The sequence below is a fragment of the Rhinolophus ferrumequinum genome, chromosome 24, assembly GCF_004115265.2.
Source record: "Rhinolophus ferrumequinum isolate MPI-CBG mRhiFer1 chromosome 24, mRhiFer1_v1.p, whole genome shotgun sequence".
Lineage (NCBI taxonomy): Eukaryota > Metazoa > Chordata > Mammalia > Chiroptera > Rhinolophidae > Rhinolophus > Rhinolophus ferrumequinum.
Genome location: NC_046307.1, coordinates 3,040,965 through 3,056,357, shown reverse-complemented (window position 1 = coordinate 3,056,357; position 15,393 = coordinate 3,040,965). Strand labels below are relative to the sequence as shown.

General features: G+C 54.9%; 1 protein-coding gene across 3 annotated transcripts in view; it reads left to right on the top strand.

Annotated features, from left to right (window-relative positions):
• Positions 1–15,393, top strand: part of TBC1D9B (TBC1 domain family member 9B) — a 37,935-nt gene continuing 22,542 nt past the window's right edge. Inside the window, exons 1-6 of one of the 3 annotated variants that reach the window (XM_033096206.1) lie at positions 1–223; positions 3,211–3,321; positions 7,149–7,267; positions 10,157–10,385; positions 11,321–11,579; positions 12,889–13,096. In XM_033096206.1, the coding sequence (XP_032952097.1) occupies positions 106–223; positions 3,211–3,321; positions 7,149–7,267; positions 10,157–10,385; positions 11,321–11,579; positions 12,889–13,096 (1,044 nt within the window). In that variant the 5' untranslated portion in view covers positions 1–105. The remainder of the gene's footprint in view (positions 224–3,210; positions 3,322–7,148; positions 7,268–10,156; positions 10,386–11,320; positions 11,580–12,888; positions 13,097–15,393) is intronic. The other 2 variants (XM_033096205.1, XM_033096208.1) reach the window with 2 other exon arrangements.

Below are 15,393 nucleotides of genomic sequence, written 5' to 3'. Positions count from 1 at the left end.
CGCCCGCTCGGCCCACCTCCCGCTCCGCCCTCTCGCTCGGCCCAGGCGCGGCGACAGCGGCGGCGTTTCCGCCTGGCCGGCCGGGCCGGTACGAGCGGCCCTACGATGTGGCTGGCCCCAGAGGAGGTGCTGGTGGCCAACGCGCTGTGGGTGACAGAACGAGCGAACCCCTTCTTTGTGCTGCAGCGGCGCCGGGGCCACGGGCAGGGCGGCGGCCTTACGGGTGAGAAGCGCGCGGCGGCCGGGCGGGAAGGGCGCGCCGGTGGCCGGGCCGAACGACTCGCCCAGACGGGTCTGCCCTCGGTGCGTCGACGCGGACGCGCACGTCAGCGCGCGCGGCACGGGATGGGGTCGCGAGGCCCGGCCTGGCGGGGCTGGGTGATGGGGGCCGGGCTGGGGGTGGAAGGTGTGGAAAAGGCCCCGGGTCGTGGGGTAGGGACCGGGCGGGGGGCGGAGGTGAGTACGGAGACCTGGGGGCGCGAGGCAGGGACCGGGCGGGGGCGGGAGGCGAGAACAGAGATCTGGGCGGCGCGCCGATGAGGACGGGGAGGGGACTGGAGGAAGACATGCGCTGGCATTGGGAGGCTGATCGAGAGACTTCGGCCAACCCATGGAAGGCTGGCAGCGGCTTCTGCGCGGACTTGGTGACCGTGAGCTTCCCGGCGCTGAGCCGATGCTTGTGCAGCTTCCTGGAGTGGATTTGACAGCTGAAAGTCAGCGAGATCTCCCGGGCCTCTTCCTCGGCCTCAGTTTCCGCAAGGGCCTCTGAGTGGCCAAGAGATACAGTCCACCTTTCCTTTTGCCTCCTTCATTACCAGCTCACTAAAGAATTGCCCTTTTAGCAAGATCAGAGTTCCCCCGACCTGCAGACTGGCCTTGGCCCCAATCCTTCCATCTTCTCCTGCCCATTGGAGAAGGCGCCATTGGAGCTGCAGACCAAGGCTTTGACAAATGACCAGTATACAGTGTTCTGCTGAGCTAACCAGGGTATGCCCCTGTGCTTGTGTGGGCATCACCACTCACCCAGGATGAGACTGGACAGGCCCCTCCTGGGGTTGTGTGGCCTGTGAGATCCAAGGAATGTCCCCTGGGCATTGCCTCTGCAGGTGTCTGAGGCCCCTCGTGCTTCAGGGGCTGCACAGGAACTGCCAGAGTAGAGCTGGGTCAAGCTCAGGGCTGGACCAGTGCCTGAGCCCCTCTGGTGGCTATTGCCATGTAGGACTTTGGGCTCAATCTTGCCAGATTTTCCCATTTATCAAGAGAATTTTCCATGAAACATCCTGATTTTAAACATGAGCAGCTAATATAGTCCCACAAAATGCAGAGGCTTCCCATGGGAGACCACCGCTGCCAGCCTCTGCTGGGCCACACCTCCTAATGTGGGAGAGGCTATGCCAGTCCCAAGAAGACTGTGTTCCCTTCAGTGCCTTGGGCTCCCTCCCAACAGCCTGGAGAATCACCGGAGCCAGTGTTGGACTGGCCTCCTGACCAGGCAGGCTGCTTAGTAGAGATGAAACAGAAGCCCCTCTGGAGAGACTGATCAGTGGTCTCCCTGGGAAGCTCCTGCAAGCCCGTGTAGGAAATTGAGGTGCAGGTGCCCAGTACCTTCTGTTGCACCAGGGTGCCAGTGTGTCAGATCGGCTGCTTTGAGTGCTTGTTCTGTACTGTTTCCGTAGATGGTCTCAGCAAGTGGGACGGACCATCTCCCCCTTCCTGCACAGAGAAGGCCCTTTCCACCTCACTCATCTCTCCATATCCCCCAGGAAACCATTTCTTGAACTCACTCCAGCTAGGTTTCGTGAGCCCTGCCAGGGCCTCTGCCATGGCCTTCCCTGTGCCATCATAGACATCATGGTCTCCTGATCATCTCCCAAGGAAAGGAACAGTTAGTGATGTGGTTTCATTCCAGCTGTCTTTTATAAACAGATGCCAACCTGTAATCCTCACTGAAGAGTCTGAGTGTGATGAGATGGTCCATCCATTCCAAAGCTTTCAGGTCTCATAATTCATATGTGCCAACAGTGTAAGGATGAAAATTAAATTTCCGAGACCAGAAAAACTCCAACAGAAATGAAAAAACGTTTATTCCAAATGCTGATAAAGCTTGAATATGCCACTTTAACTGCAATTTAAAAGGGCATTTTAGAAAATTTCAATAAAACAAATGAGAAGTTACAAACTCCTGGCTTGGACATATGTGAAGAGTACCTTTTTTTTTTTTTTTTTTTTTTTTTTTTTTGTAATTGATCGTTTATTAAAGACTGGAGAGGAAAAAATGATTAAAATGGAATATGAAACAAAAATGTTGAAGCTTGAGTAATAAAATTAATAGAAATGACTCTAACATCAACAGGAAAAGGGTAACAAAATAAGCAGCACTTTACTAAAAGGAAAAAATAAATTTTGAATAGGAACAATAAACAAGTTTTTAGATAGCTTGATAATTCAGTTAATGAAGAGGAATGAATCAGTCAGACATTTCCTCTGATTTGTCTGAGAAATTGTGATATTAACAAAGGGTGTACATGATAAGAAGAAAAACTTGAAATGCCCTAAAATGCTTCAGAAAGATGAAAAAAAAACTGCATCAGTGTTTTCTCAAATTGGACTCTTCTAAAAATTTGCTCGTCCTTTTCAGTCATGACTTTCGAAGCTACAAAGAAACTTCCTTAAACTTTTCATACTACATTATCTTCCTGTTGTGTATATGGAAAATGATGTTACGAAATCACTATCTTATGAAAAAAGCCATCAGAATACACAGCCAAGAATGTCGGTGGGGAGGGGAGGAACTTAACTGAAGAGATGTGTCTGGCAGTTAATGAAACACATTGTATAATTTTTCTGGATTTTGTGATGTTTGTGGTATTGTTTTTAATTTGTAACTGTTATACTTTCTCAGTCTAAAGAAATACTTGTTTTCAAACCTAATTTTGTGTTTTTCTTCAAGAGGGCCTCCCAGATTGTTTAAGCTTTGGGCTTTATAAACCTTGTGTCCCTGCTTCCATCAGGAAGATAAGCAGCAGCTTCCTGAAAGAAGTGGGAGGGGATTTTGTCATAGGGATCAGATACCAGCTGCCTTGAGGAAAACGCAGCCATTTGATGGAAGAAGGTGCTGCACGGTGTTTTTCCCCCGGGCCTCGCCCTGGCCGCCATGCTCAGCTCTCAGTGCTGCCCTCCCTTACCCTTCACCTCTCTCCCTGTTCCCAGGTCTTCTTGTGGGCACCCTGGACGTGGTGCTGGACTCCAGTGCCCGCGTGGCCCCTTACCGGATCCTGCACCAGACCCAGGACTCGCAGATCTACTGGACGGTGGCGAGTGGTAGGTGCCCTGGATCATGAGGGGTGCACAGGGCCTGCCCTGAGGGGGGCCAGGAGGGAGGGGACGCAGCCCAAGTTCCTAGGCTGGCCGTTGCCCCCTGAGAACCCAGCAGTGCCCCTCAGCACAGCGCAGGCCAGTGTCCCGCTTAGGAAGGCAGCTCAGCTGGCCCCGGGCCCTGCAGTGTCCTGAGTCATTTATGGGCATTTGTGGGACTGAGCACGTGCAGAGCAGGTTCCTAGCTGAGTTGGAGCAAGGTGCCCCTCTGACTTCTTCTGTCATCTCAAACCATAAGTAAGTGTCCTTTTCGTGCCCTAATTGCCATGTTTTTCCCATTGTTTTTTCTTGATAGTTTGTTGTTTAAAGTGTCCCCAGCTAGTGTGGCAGCGCTGGGTGGTGTCCCTGGGGAATCAGTACGTGCTGGCTGAGCTTTCTTCAGGCCTGGGTGACAGTGTGCTGGCCGCGAGTTCATGGTTAGGGAATTAACTTATATTAATAAGGTGCCTTTAAACAGAAAGATGCATAAAATAAAATTCGATATTGATCTTTAATGAAAATTTGACCAGAGGCTCTAAGGAACTTAGCCCTGCTGCTCCCCTGGGAGCAGTCTTGACGAAATCAGTATTGTAGGAGATTCCCTGGGACATAACTACTGTGAACAAGGAGAATCAGCTGCAACTGTCCTCCCAGGAGGAAACACACACCCCTTTCTGAGAATCTGGGAGGAAGTCCCCTTCCACTGGGCATCTGGCTGAGGTCACTCGGATAAAACAGTCATAGCCTCCCAACAACTCCAGAAGGCAGAACTTTGGTTTCCCCTCTTTTGAAAATGAGCAGAGTGTAGCCCAGAAGAGTTAACTAACTTGCCCAAGGTCACACAGAACTGTAGTTCAAACCCAGAGCACCTGCTCACGCCCCTATGCCCCTACGCTGAATACCTCCACATGCTAGAAGCTACAGTATCGCTGTCCCCCAGGATAATGGTTTTCCTTGAGGACTTGAGAAGAGAGGACGAGAGTACTCACAGCTGGACCCCAGCTTCAGGAGAGGAGGGGTCAGGGCCGAAGGCATAGGGTGGGCAGCAGCCGGCACAGCCCCCTTTGCCAGGACCCGAACCATAGGGGAGAGGAGCTTCCTGTGGGGTGGGGGCTGTCCCTGAGCGGGGCTCAGGTTGGTCTGTGTGTACCTGGGCCATGAGGAGATGCTTACCTCTTAATGGGCCCTCGAGATTTTCATCTCTGTCTCAGCGGTGCTCTTTGTTGGGGAGTAGATGGGCAGGGGGCAGTGGCAGTGAGATCCACCTCACTGTGGGGAGAGGGTGTGGCCGTGCTGTGCGGGAACCCCTTTGGCGGCAGCGGGGCCTGGCGCTGGGAGACCCCGGCCCTTAGCCTCAGGCCACACGCTGACCTGCTCCCCTCCTACCCGCCCCCTGTCCCTACCCTGGCTTCTGCCATGCCTCCTCCTCTACACCCACTCTCGCCCCCTCAGTGCTCCAAAACCAGACATGGTCCTGCTGGCACCTCAGCTGGCCACTGAAGGACTTCCAGCATCTGCCTGCCTCCATTTCTGTCCTCCTCTCTTCAGCTCACATGTGGCCTTCAGCCGGTCAGGATACTTACAGGGCCTGAAGTTCCCACCTCCACCGGCATCCCTCCACGTCCACCTGACTTCCTCCTCCCTCTCTGATGTCACCTCCTGTGGAGAACCTTCCCAGAGTCCCCAGGCCCGAACACCCACCCTTCCTTCTTGCTCCTTAGGACTTGCCGGCTCTCCTGCCAGACTGACAGCTCCCTGAGGGTGAGGGTAGCTCTGCAGCTGGGCAGCCTGGGTTAGGATTATGGTTTGGTCGCTTCCCAGCTGTGTGACCTTGGGCAATTTAACCTCTCTGTGCCTCAGTTTCATCCTATAAAGTGAAAATAATGGTACCTGTGTCCAGGGTGCTTTAAGAATTAAATAAAATAATCCACAAAAGCTTCTGAAAACAAGTGGCAGTGATTAATTTAATTAGCGTTTATATTCTTTTTATTCCCAGTACCCAGCATGAAGATGGCATAATTTAAGTGTTTACTTAGTCCTAAATGAAGCTTGTTACTTTTATCTAATAATGCTTTTAAATGTGCACATGTAGATGTTTATAACTACATGCAGTATAGATGAGATCTCTTCTGTTTTAGGCTGCCAAGAACATGTGTGTAAAAGGGAATGATACAATAGAGTTGCATCATGTGCAAATTTAACTTCAAATGTGAGTCTTGGCAAAAAGAGAAATAACTCCCTTCCCCTACTAACCAGACCAGGAAAGGAGACTGTAATAAACATGCAAAGACAAAAAGCAAAAAACAGTAATGTATGGATGATCCAGAGTAGTTTTGCTTGCCTGTTGTGGCTCACTGTGAATTGTATAAGCCCAGGTTTAATTGCTTTCACGTGGGTGTCCTCGTACAGGCCCATGGAGAGGGTCCTTCCTGAGAACTGCTTGCTAAGGTGCTGAGCTGCTGCCATAAATGTAAAGAAACGAGCATCAACCCCAACCAAGACAGTAAGGCTGTGGCATGTGACAGAGCAATGAGCAGGTAGCAGGTGTCTGGGTCTGGGTCAGCCAGGCCCAGGGCAGGGTCAGGGCTGAGTTTTCAGCTGGTGGAAGAGTGTTTCCAGGTAGGGAAGGGCGGGGGGTGCCCGGGATCAGGCGCTCTGCAAACATGCCTGGTCCACAGCCGTGCTGGACTGTGGTTTTGCTCAGGCTCCTCCATGCCAAGTGTGTGGGCCTTCCCGGGATTACGGGATCAACTGGGCCATCGGGGTGCTCATGGTCCATCCACTGTCCCGTGCAGGATAGCCAAGGGAATGCCGGGCCTTCATACCTCTTCTTATTCTTGCATTCATTCATTCAGAAAGCAATTCTTGAGTGCAAACCCCATGTCTGGCACATGCAAAACCCCCAGAAATGGGGTGCTGGGGGCAGGGGAAACCAGGCCAGGCTGACACTTCCTACATCCCTTTGCTTCTCCTCCTGGGGCACCTTTGCCCAGTTCCCTGCTGGGAGCCGACTGCACAGCTGCCCTGCCCCTTGGGAATGGCATTGGGCTGCCTTCTCTGTTTTTCCACTTGCACTGGGCCTTCAGAGCCCCTCCCTGAGGAAGGGAAGACCACGTCATAGGTAGGCAGACACTGGGGGCCGGCCAGAAGCTGAAGGGGTCAAACAGGGCTTCCCAGAGGAGACAAGAGCAGGGTGGCAATGTGAACCGGAAAAGGAAGGAGCACTGCCTGCAAAGGCCTGGGTGGGTGCATCTGACTCCAGAGGGGGTGGTAGCCACTGGCCCGGCCTGCCCTGCCCATTGAGACCGGCTAGGGCCACCAGGGCGAGGGGTCCTACAGGAAGCTCCAGCTACCATCTGTGGACTCCTATCACTTACACCCAATCTGACTGTGTCTAGTGAGTCACCTGTGTATCGAAGACCACATTATGTCCTTTTAGCTCGAAGAAAAATCTTTGTAAGTCAGCAAACTTGTATAGACCATTTCTGGCGAGACACATAGGAAACTGGTGGTCATTCTTACTCAGTATTAGGGTAAAGAGGATTTATTTCCCGTGTAACTCTCTGCAAGTCTGCCTGAATTCTTTTATTTTTCATTTTTATAGGACCATGTATGACTTCTGTAATATGCATATATGTAAAGCTTAAGAAGGAAAAGAGTAAGCACCTTAAAGATTGTAGTCACTTGGACATAGCAAATTAGGTCACCCATGTAATCACTCTTCTTTGAGTTCAGGGTTAAGGCCTGGTAATTATGTGATTTTCCTTTTCTTTACTCAACCAAACCTCCCCTAGGTTCTTCTCGCAAAGAGATTACAAAACACTGGGAATGGCTGGAAAACAACTTACTCCAGACTCTGTCCATCTTCGACAGTGAGGAAGATATCACCACCTTCGTCAAGGGCAAGATACACGTAAGGTTCACCTGCATTTCTCTGGGCTGGCCGTGTCCACACACGTCCGCTTATTTCACCTTCAGACAAGATGGTGGCAGTCTTATCCCCAGTTCACAGAGGTGGAGGCCAAATGTCCACGCCGTTCTCCTGGTGTGGACAGGGGCAGGGAGCGTGTTGCCCACACAGGCCCTGACTGTCCTGGCCAGCCTCTGGGACTCCCACTTCCCCAGGGGGCCTGAGAGCTCGCATACAGGTACGCAGCTGCCCGCCAGCTCCTTGGCTGGTGGAGGAAGGCGCTGGGCGTGATAGGAGAGTTGGAGCCATGTTTCTATTATAAAACTAACCTGACGTAACAATGCACACCCTTTGGCCCAGCTATTCCGTTCCTTGCAGTTTACCCTGCGGTGTATTCATATGAGTCAGGGTGTCCCCGCAGCACATCCGCTGGAAGACTGGAGCAGTGCCTCACAGGCCGCTGGTCGGGGAGCAGCGCGCTCTCCACAGAGCGCGTCCTGGGCACCTCCTGGGTCCTGTGCTGAGCACTGTTCAGGGCATGGGTCAGTCATATGTGCTCTGCTTAGTGGGATATTTTACAGCCATCAAGGTGATCGTTATGAAAAGTGTAGCAATATGTAAAAACATATGGTGCTGTTTAGCCTGTTTCCTCTTGGGCGATAATTAACACTAATGAGCGTTTACCTGGATGTATGTGTCATTTTTCTTTCTTGGATTATTGCTTTAGGTTAGATTCCTGGGAGGTCTCTTACTGGGTCAGAGTTTCATGGTGCTGAGTTGCTTTGGGCCCTTGTGACCTCATGACACCAGCACTTCCTAGACCTGGCAGACGGCACCAAGAGTTCCTCAGCTCTTCTCTGTGCACTTTGGGTTTAAGGCGAGACCTGTGTTACCTCCTAGCTCCAGAAAAACAGGCAGAGGGCAGCGGCAAGCCTTCACTGTCCTCGTGGGCAAGCTCGGCTACAGCAATAGTGATAAGAATAATAATATAACTGCTTCATATATGCCAGGCTCAAACAAACCAATCCGCCAAACAGCACAAAGAAGGGCTGACCTCCTGATTGGAAAGAGAATGAATTTGTGTTGTTTTAGGCCACTAAGCCTGTAAACTTAAGAATGTAGACAAGATGGATAGTTTATTACAGTCTTTTTCCAGCTTCTAGAGAGCACTCGTGTTCCTTGGCTCTTGGCCCCTTCCTCCATCTTTAGTGCCAGCAGCATGGCATCTCCCGGTCAATCAGTCAGTCCCCCTTCTCATCCCCTCTGTGACCCTGACCTTCTTCCCTCCTAAAAGGACCCCTCTGATTAGTTTGGGCTCACCCACATAATCCAGGATCTCCACCTCAGAGACCTTACTTAACCACATCTGCAGAGTCCCCTTTGCTCTGAAAGGTCACATTTTCCCAGGTTCTGGGGGTTGGGGTGTGGACATCTTTGGGGGCCGTTACTTGGCCTACCCCATCACAGAACTGACACTAAGGCTCAGGAAGAAATAGGAAACGTGAATATTTCTAAAACTATTAAAGACATGGAATCCAGAATTGAAAGTCTACCCTGTGATTTTTACAGTCCAGCGATATCTGCCAACAAACAGAAAATCCCAGGCTGTGAGCCAGGCAGGCTCATTTCCGTTGGTGCGGAGCGTTACTCCTTGAGTAGAGGCCGGTGGAGAATGTAGACAGGCCGTGTCAGCCCCTCTGCTCCCTGCATGGGGGTCTCCCAGGTGCAGCTGCTGGTGGAAACCTAGGAAGGTGGCCCCAGGGACAGGGCAGCCAGTGGTGGCCCCCAGGCTGTCCAGGGCCCACCTTGTGCTTTCCACTGGAGGGGTTACAGTGGGTGGAGAAACAAAGGCAGGGCCTTGATAATGAGAGGGCTTTGCCAGGCCTTTTGCCCAGATTAGAGCCAGTTCCTACAGGAGCGCTCCGCCGGCACCACAGGCAACTTGAGGGAGAGATGTTGAAGTCACAGCTACAGCAGTGCCGGCTGCTCTGAGATAGACGGCATGGAGCACACCTCCCCTTCGGGTCCTGCCCCAGCTCCTGGCTGTCTTCCCTGCCCACGGATGGCGGGACAGGAGGCCCAGCGCAAGCAGCAGGCAAGGCCACAAGCAGTGGCCATGAATTACCTTAGTGTATTGAGTAATTGACCTGGAAGGTCTGTGTGTACCTTTTGAGCTGAGTGTGCTAAGAGCCTCTTACCCCAAGAGGTTTGGGGCTGGCCCTGTGGCCCAGAGTGTCATCCTGGGCTCCCTGAGCCAGTGAAGGTGCAGGCAGGATGCAGTTAGCATGGATATGCCCTGAGGCGGCTGGGCCCTGCGGCTGGTCTGTGGGTGGGGTCGAGAGGCAGGGACCCCCGGGGGGATATGGGGGAGGAGGGCGCAAATACAGAACTTCTCCAAGACATCATCGTGAGAAGGACGCTTCACAGAACAGTGCCACAGCAGAAAGCCATCTGAGTAAAGAAAGGGAAAGAGAAATGCACGTTTCTGCTTAAAGGTACACTAGTGCCTGCGTGTCTGGGAGGAAACTGGGAGAGTGGCCTCGGGGGTGGCAGGAGAGTCCCTTTTCACTGAGTACAATTTTCTACTCTGTGCATTTTTTAGGAATTTTGTATAAAAATCAGTGTTGTAGTAAAAAGTCACGTTCCACGCCCGTGGTGGTAATAGTTCAGGGAGTTGAGGGAACTTCCCACTCAGCTGGGCAGCATCTGTCCGACCATGTGTGTTGACCACTGGCTGCCAGAGCAGCTGACTGGGTGCCGACCTCGGCCGTGGCCCTGAGGATGGTGTCTGGGTGCCACCACCTGGTTCCCCAGGCTCTGCCCTGGCCTTTGCCCGTCCAGGCCGCGGGAACCCTGGGCCTGCTGAGAACCAGTCTGTGCGTCCTCCTGCAGGGTATCATCGCGGAAGAGAACAAGAACCTGCAGCCCCAGGGAGACGAGGACCCCGGGAAGTTTAAGGAGGCTGAGCTGAAGATGCGGAAGCAGTTCGGGATGCCCGAGGGGGAGAAGCTGGTCAACTACTATTCCTGCAGCTTCTGGAAGGGCCGTGTGCCCAGGCAGGGCTGGCTCTACCTGAGCGTCAACCACCTGTGCTTCTATTCCTTCCTGCTGGGCAAGGAAGGTGAGCACGGGCGCCTCTCCGGCCCCCCGGCCCCCAGCTGCTCCTGTCTTCCTCAGTTCCTCTGCCCCTGCACCTCACTTCCAGAAAATTCACCGCCTCCAGACAGCCGAAGTCCCTGAGGAGTCTGCTTCCTCTCGTTCCCCAGATATTCTGTCCCCACACACCCACCACAGGGTCTCCCCAAAACCAACTGCCACCTCAGCGTTGGCCCAGACAGGGACGCCCCGATGTGAGCCAGGCCCACACCGGCTCTTGGGGGCTCCTGCCATTTCTGTCCACCGGCATGGTTCTTCACATAGTGACTTTCTGCACGGGGCCTCCCTCTTTCTGTGAAGTGGAATATTCGAGGCACACGTGTCCATGAGCGGCTGCAGGGCACGCCGTGCCTTGGTGCTGTAGATCCCTCCCTGGGGGAAGCCCTGGATACAAAGCAGAGTCCCCAGGGACAGCCAGTGTCCTCTGCTGCCACCTCACCCTGACAAAGAGCCCCCAGGGATTCAGCTGTCCCAGTGTTGCCTTTCCCAACCCCAGTAAGGCCTTCTCCCGCCCTTGCACCTACCTCCTCGTCCTGCTTGGCTGGTGTCTTCTCTGTGCTGGTCACACCGTGTTGTGACTTCTGTTCCCATATCTGCACTCCCGCTAGATGGGGCTTCTTGGGGCCAGGATCTCAACTAGGTCATGTGTACACGTTCATTCATGTCATGTTAGCCATTCGTGGGGCAAACGTGCACCCAGTCTGTTCCTGGGCCAGCGCTGGCTTGGCCGGGGATGCAGTGGAGACCCCAGCGGCACTGTCTCCTCACGGAGCACATGTCCCAGCGCAGCTAGGCTCGGGGTGCAACTCCCCCCATTGGCTGCCAGGTGCACGTGGGGGTCAGGAGCCTGCCCTCCGGCCCATTTGACCTGGTGGTGTGTCTCTCTCTGTGGCCGTCCAGTGAGCCTCGTGGTGCAGTGGGTGGATGTCACGCGGCTGGAGAAGAACGCCACCCTGCTGTTCCCTGAGAGCATCCGCGTGGACACCCGGGACCAGGAGCTCTTCTTTTCCATGTTCCTCAACATTGGAGAGACCTTCAAGCTCATGGAGCAGCTGGCCAACCTGGCCATGCGTCAGCTGCTGGACAGTGAGCGCTTCCTGGAGGACAGGGCGCTGCCCAGGCCCGCCCGGCCGCTTCGGAACATCTCGGCTCTGAAGCGGTGCGTTGCCCGGGCTGGAGGACCTGCGGGAGGGGCCGGGGAAGGTGTGGTGGCGGGAGGGCACCGAGAGCCGCAGAGGGGTTGTCCTGAGAAGCACGTTCTCTCTCACCACCCCGTGATGGAGAGGTTGCACACACTCCTTGGTCTCAGAGTGGAAGCTGAGGAACAGAGAGGTTGAGTAACTGGCCCAAGGCCCCGCAGCGAGTTAGCAGTAGAGCCAGGTTGTGAGCCTGCAGCCAGCTGCCAGCCTGTCCCCACCACCTGTCAGGTGCCCTGAGAGGCTGCTCTGGCCGGCTTTAGTGGCCAGGTCCCAGGGTGCACAGCCTCCACCCCTGTGACTGACAGCTCCTCTCGGCACCCCTTGGCCAGTGGCCCCTCGTAGCCATAGCCATGGGGCCAGGCCTGGCACTGGAGTGCAGCCAGGAAGGTCTGAGGTCTCTGCCTGTTTGTGGGGATTGGTAGACAAAGGCACCGATAAAGGTGGCCAGCCCCTCCAGAGTACTTCCGTCTGCTCCTGCATCGTAGCTTCATAGGAAACTCACAAGGCTGTCTGGGAGCGCAGAGGTTCCATGAAGCCCTGGGCCCCACAGCCCGTTCACACCCACGTGCTCAGAGCCATGGCCTAGGCCCGCGGCCTGGGGTGCATCTCCAGGACCAGAGCACTGTCCAAAGATGTCACTCTCCTGGTGTGAGCGACGGCCTGGCTTCTGGCACCTTCTGGAAGGAAAAGGAGCAGGGCTGGTACTTGGCAGTCTCTGGCACTGGCCATCAAGGTGTCCCCTCCAGGCCCTACTCAGGCTGCTGGCAGCCTCCATGGAGCTGGGGAGAGAAAGGTGTTTACAAGGTCCGAGCCACCGCAGGGCTGAGGAGCAGGGTGCCAGGCCACCTCACAGTCATAGGCCAGGCAAGTGTGTGTTTTAAATCAAGCAGCAGCAGCATGTGCTTTAGTCTTAACTCCGCATCTGCCTGTTGGGAGGTCCTTACCCTGGTTTCTAGGTGGGGCTGGGTCTTCCCCGTGAGAAGCAGCAGAGCAGGTGCAGAGATCCTCTGGGCAAGTGACATGTCACCCTGTCAGCCTCCAGGTGACCTCCACAGCCCTTAGGTCTCAGAGAGCATGTTGTTTGCTGACCAGTCCTGGGCTGGTCGTACGAATTTCCCACATTCTACTTGGCCATTTAGGGTGCATGTTTTATTGGACTTTAAGATCCCTGGGCACGACTTGCTCATGGGAGGACCCCAAAGAGCCCAGATCCCATGTGGAAACCCAACTCTTGTCCCCTTCCCTCCCGCCTGCACTGTGGTTTCCCAGAGATCTGGATGCCCGAGCCAAGAATGAGAGTTACCGGGCCACGTTCCGGCTGCCTGGGGATGAGCGCCTGGACGGCCACACGAGCTGCACCCTGTGGACGCCGTTCAACAAGCTGCACATCCCCGGTCAGATGTTCATCTCCACCAACTACATCTGCTTCGCCAGCAAGGAGGAGGATGCCTGCCACCTCATCATACCCCTGCGGGAGGTGAGCACCGGGGCCCCGACTTGGCACTCAGTGATGGGCGCGTGGAGGGCACGTGGTGAGAAAGCGCCTGCCCGGTGCCAGGCCCCACAGGAGTGGGCTTTGGTGTGCTGGGAGAGCTCACCCTGGAACATACGGAAACTTCAGGAAGGACCTGTGCCTTCCTGGTCAGTGTCCAGGGAGTATGCATCAATCCTCCCTTCCTGGCCTGCGGCTGGACTTTGGCAGAGCCCTACTTTGGATGATCTTGGAGGATGCTGACCCTGCAGCAGTCCTGCCATGCCACTCTCAGAGGCCACCTCACTGTCCCTCTCCGACACCTGCTTTGACTGTGGCTCAAGCTCCAGCAATGTCATCGGAAGTCAGCACTCACTTGTCAGGATGGAGGTCAAGTCTCACCTGTCAGAGGTAGAGGCCCTTTGTCCTGTGCTGCAGTGCAAAATGTGGACAGTGAAGGAGAGGGCCCCCACCCAGACAAAAGGCAGTGACCCCGCGGTCAGGGCTGGTCGCAAGGCCTCCCCTTACTCTTGGCCCAGGAGGGCACACTGGCTGAAGCACAGGGAGCTTCTTAAGTTACAACACAGTATTTTGATTTTTGTAAAAACCTAGAGCAGTGAGACCTTCCCGGCATTTGTACAAAGCCCTCGAGTTACAGGTGTAGCTATGAAGAGGTAATGGGGGAGTGTGCCACCTCAGTTCCCCAAGGCAGTCATGCAAAGGACTCAAAAGAGCTACAGCTCCAGAAGCTCCCAGCTGAGGGGCTCCGTGGCCCTTGACCCCACGCTCTCTTTGGCGCCAGGCCCATGCGTTTGTCCTGGGCGCTGTACTGGCCTGGCCCCGAGGCATGGGTGCTGCTGAGGGGTCTCCTTAGGCCCCAGATCCGTTCCACCTGACGTTTGTTTCTAGTAGCAGAGAGTGCTGGCTGACTGGGGAGTAGGGCCGTCTCGTGCTCACGGGAGGGCTCTGCTGCTGGTCGGGATGGAGGCCCTGGCCCAGCATGGCCCAGCCAGGGGGTCACAGGGCTCCTCACTCAGAGCCAGCTGCACTCACGTGTGTAGTGGGCTCTTGAATTTGCACACCCAAATGTGCTCATCCCAGCCCGGCAGCAGCACCTCTTCCCTCCATCCGCTCTAGTGAAAGGTGGGGGCCACCCTTGATTCTGACCTGGCATCATTCCTGCGTCCTGACCATAGCACGCCCCTTCCTCTCCACGGTCACCACCTACGACACCATCGTCTGCTTGGGCCACCTCGGGTTACCTACAGCTCACCCCTTTTAGCACTCATCCTCCCACAGCAGCCAACACAGTTTAAAACGTCAGTCAGAGCATGTCAGTGCCCCACACGGAATCCTGCAGCAGCTTCTCCTGTGATAAGGAGAATCCCCGACATGCCTGTGGACTTGTGTGACCTTCAGTGAGCACTCCGCGTTCTCAGATCTCAGCTCACATGCACACACACACTCGTGTGTGCACACACGTACACACATGCACATGTAACACGCCACACACACAAACATGCACATACACCAGTACATGTACACACACCTCACAAACATGCACGTACATATATGTATATACACATGCACACGTAGCCTCACACACCACACACTCTTACACATAAGTTCACACCCACACCCACACATACACCGCCCCCCTCAACCCCAGCCCCAGCTTCTCTGGCCTTTGCTTGTCCATCAGGCCAGTCTGGCACCCCCTCAAGGTGGTTGCTGACCTCTGCCCCAGCTCCTGCCCTGGTTGCACCAGGTCTCAGCTTAGCCGCCACCTCCCCAGAGGAGCCTTCAGCACAAAGCAGCCCGGTGACCTTCCAGTTGGTCCTGTCACCCCCACCACCTTGGTGACCATGTTTAGCCTGCATGGCCATTGTGTGTCCCCATCCCAGGCTGTGGGCTCTGCAGAGGGGCCCCTGAAAGCACGTCCTGTGACCTCCATACCTGTGCTGCTCTGTCCACACACATTGGGGTCAGAGCTAGGCCCGGATGCAGCAGTGAGCAAGTGTTCTGGGAACACTTGTGCTTAGGATGGCTGGCCAGGCGGGCTGCCCATCGGGCTTCAGAGCACGGAAAGAACTGGCCATCTTTGGGAAGCTGATAAGGGCCAGCGACTAGGCCCACCATCTTCATGACAGTCCAGCAGGGCCGATGTGTTCACCCCCGTGGGCAGGTGAAAAAAGTGAGGTTTAGACATGCACATGAGGAACTTGCTCATGGCAGCAAGCGGCAGAGTCAGCATGTGAACGCGGTGAGCTGAGCGTCCCTGTCCCACCACCGCACCCTGCCTG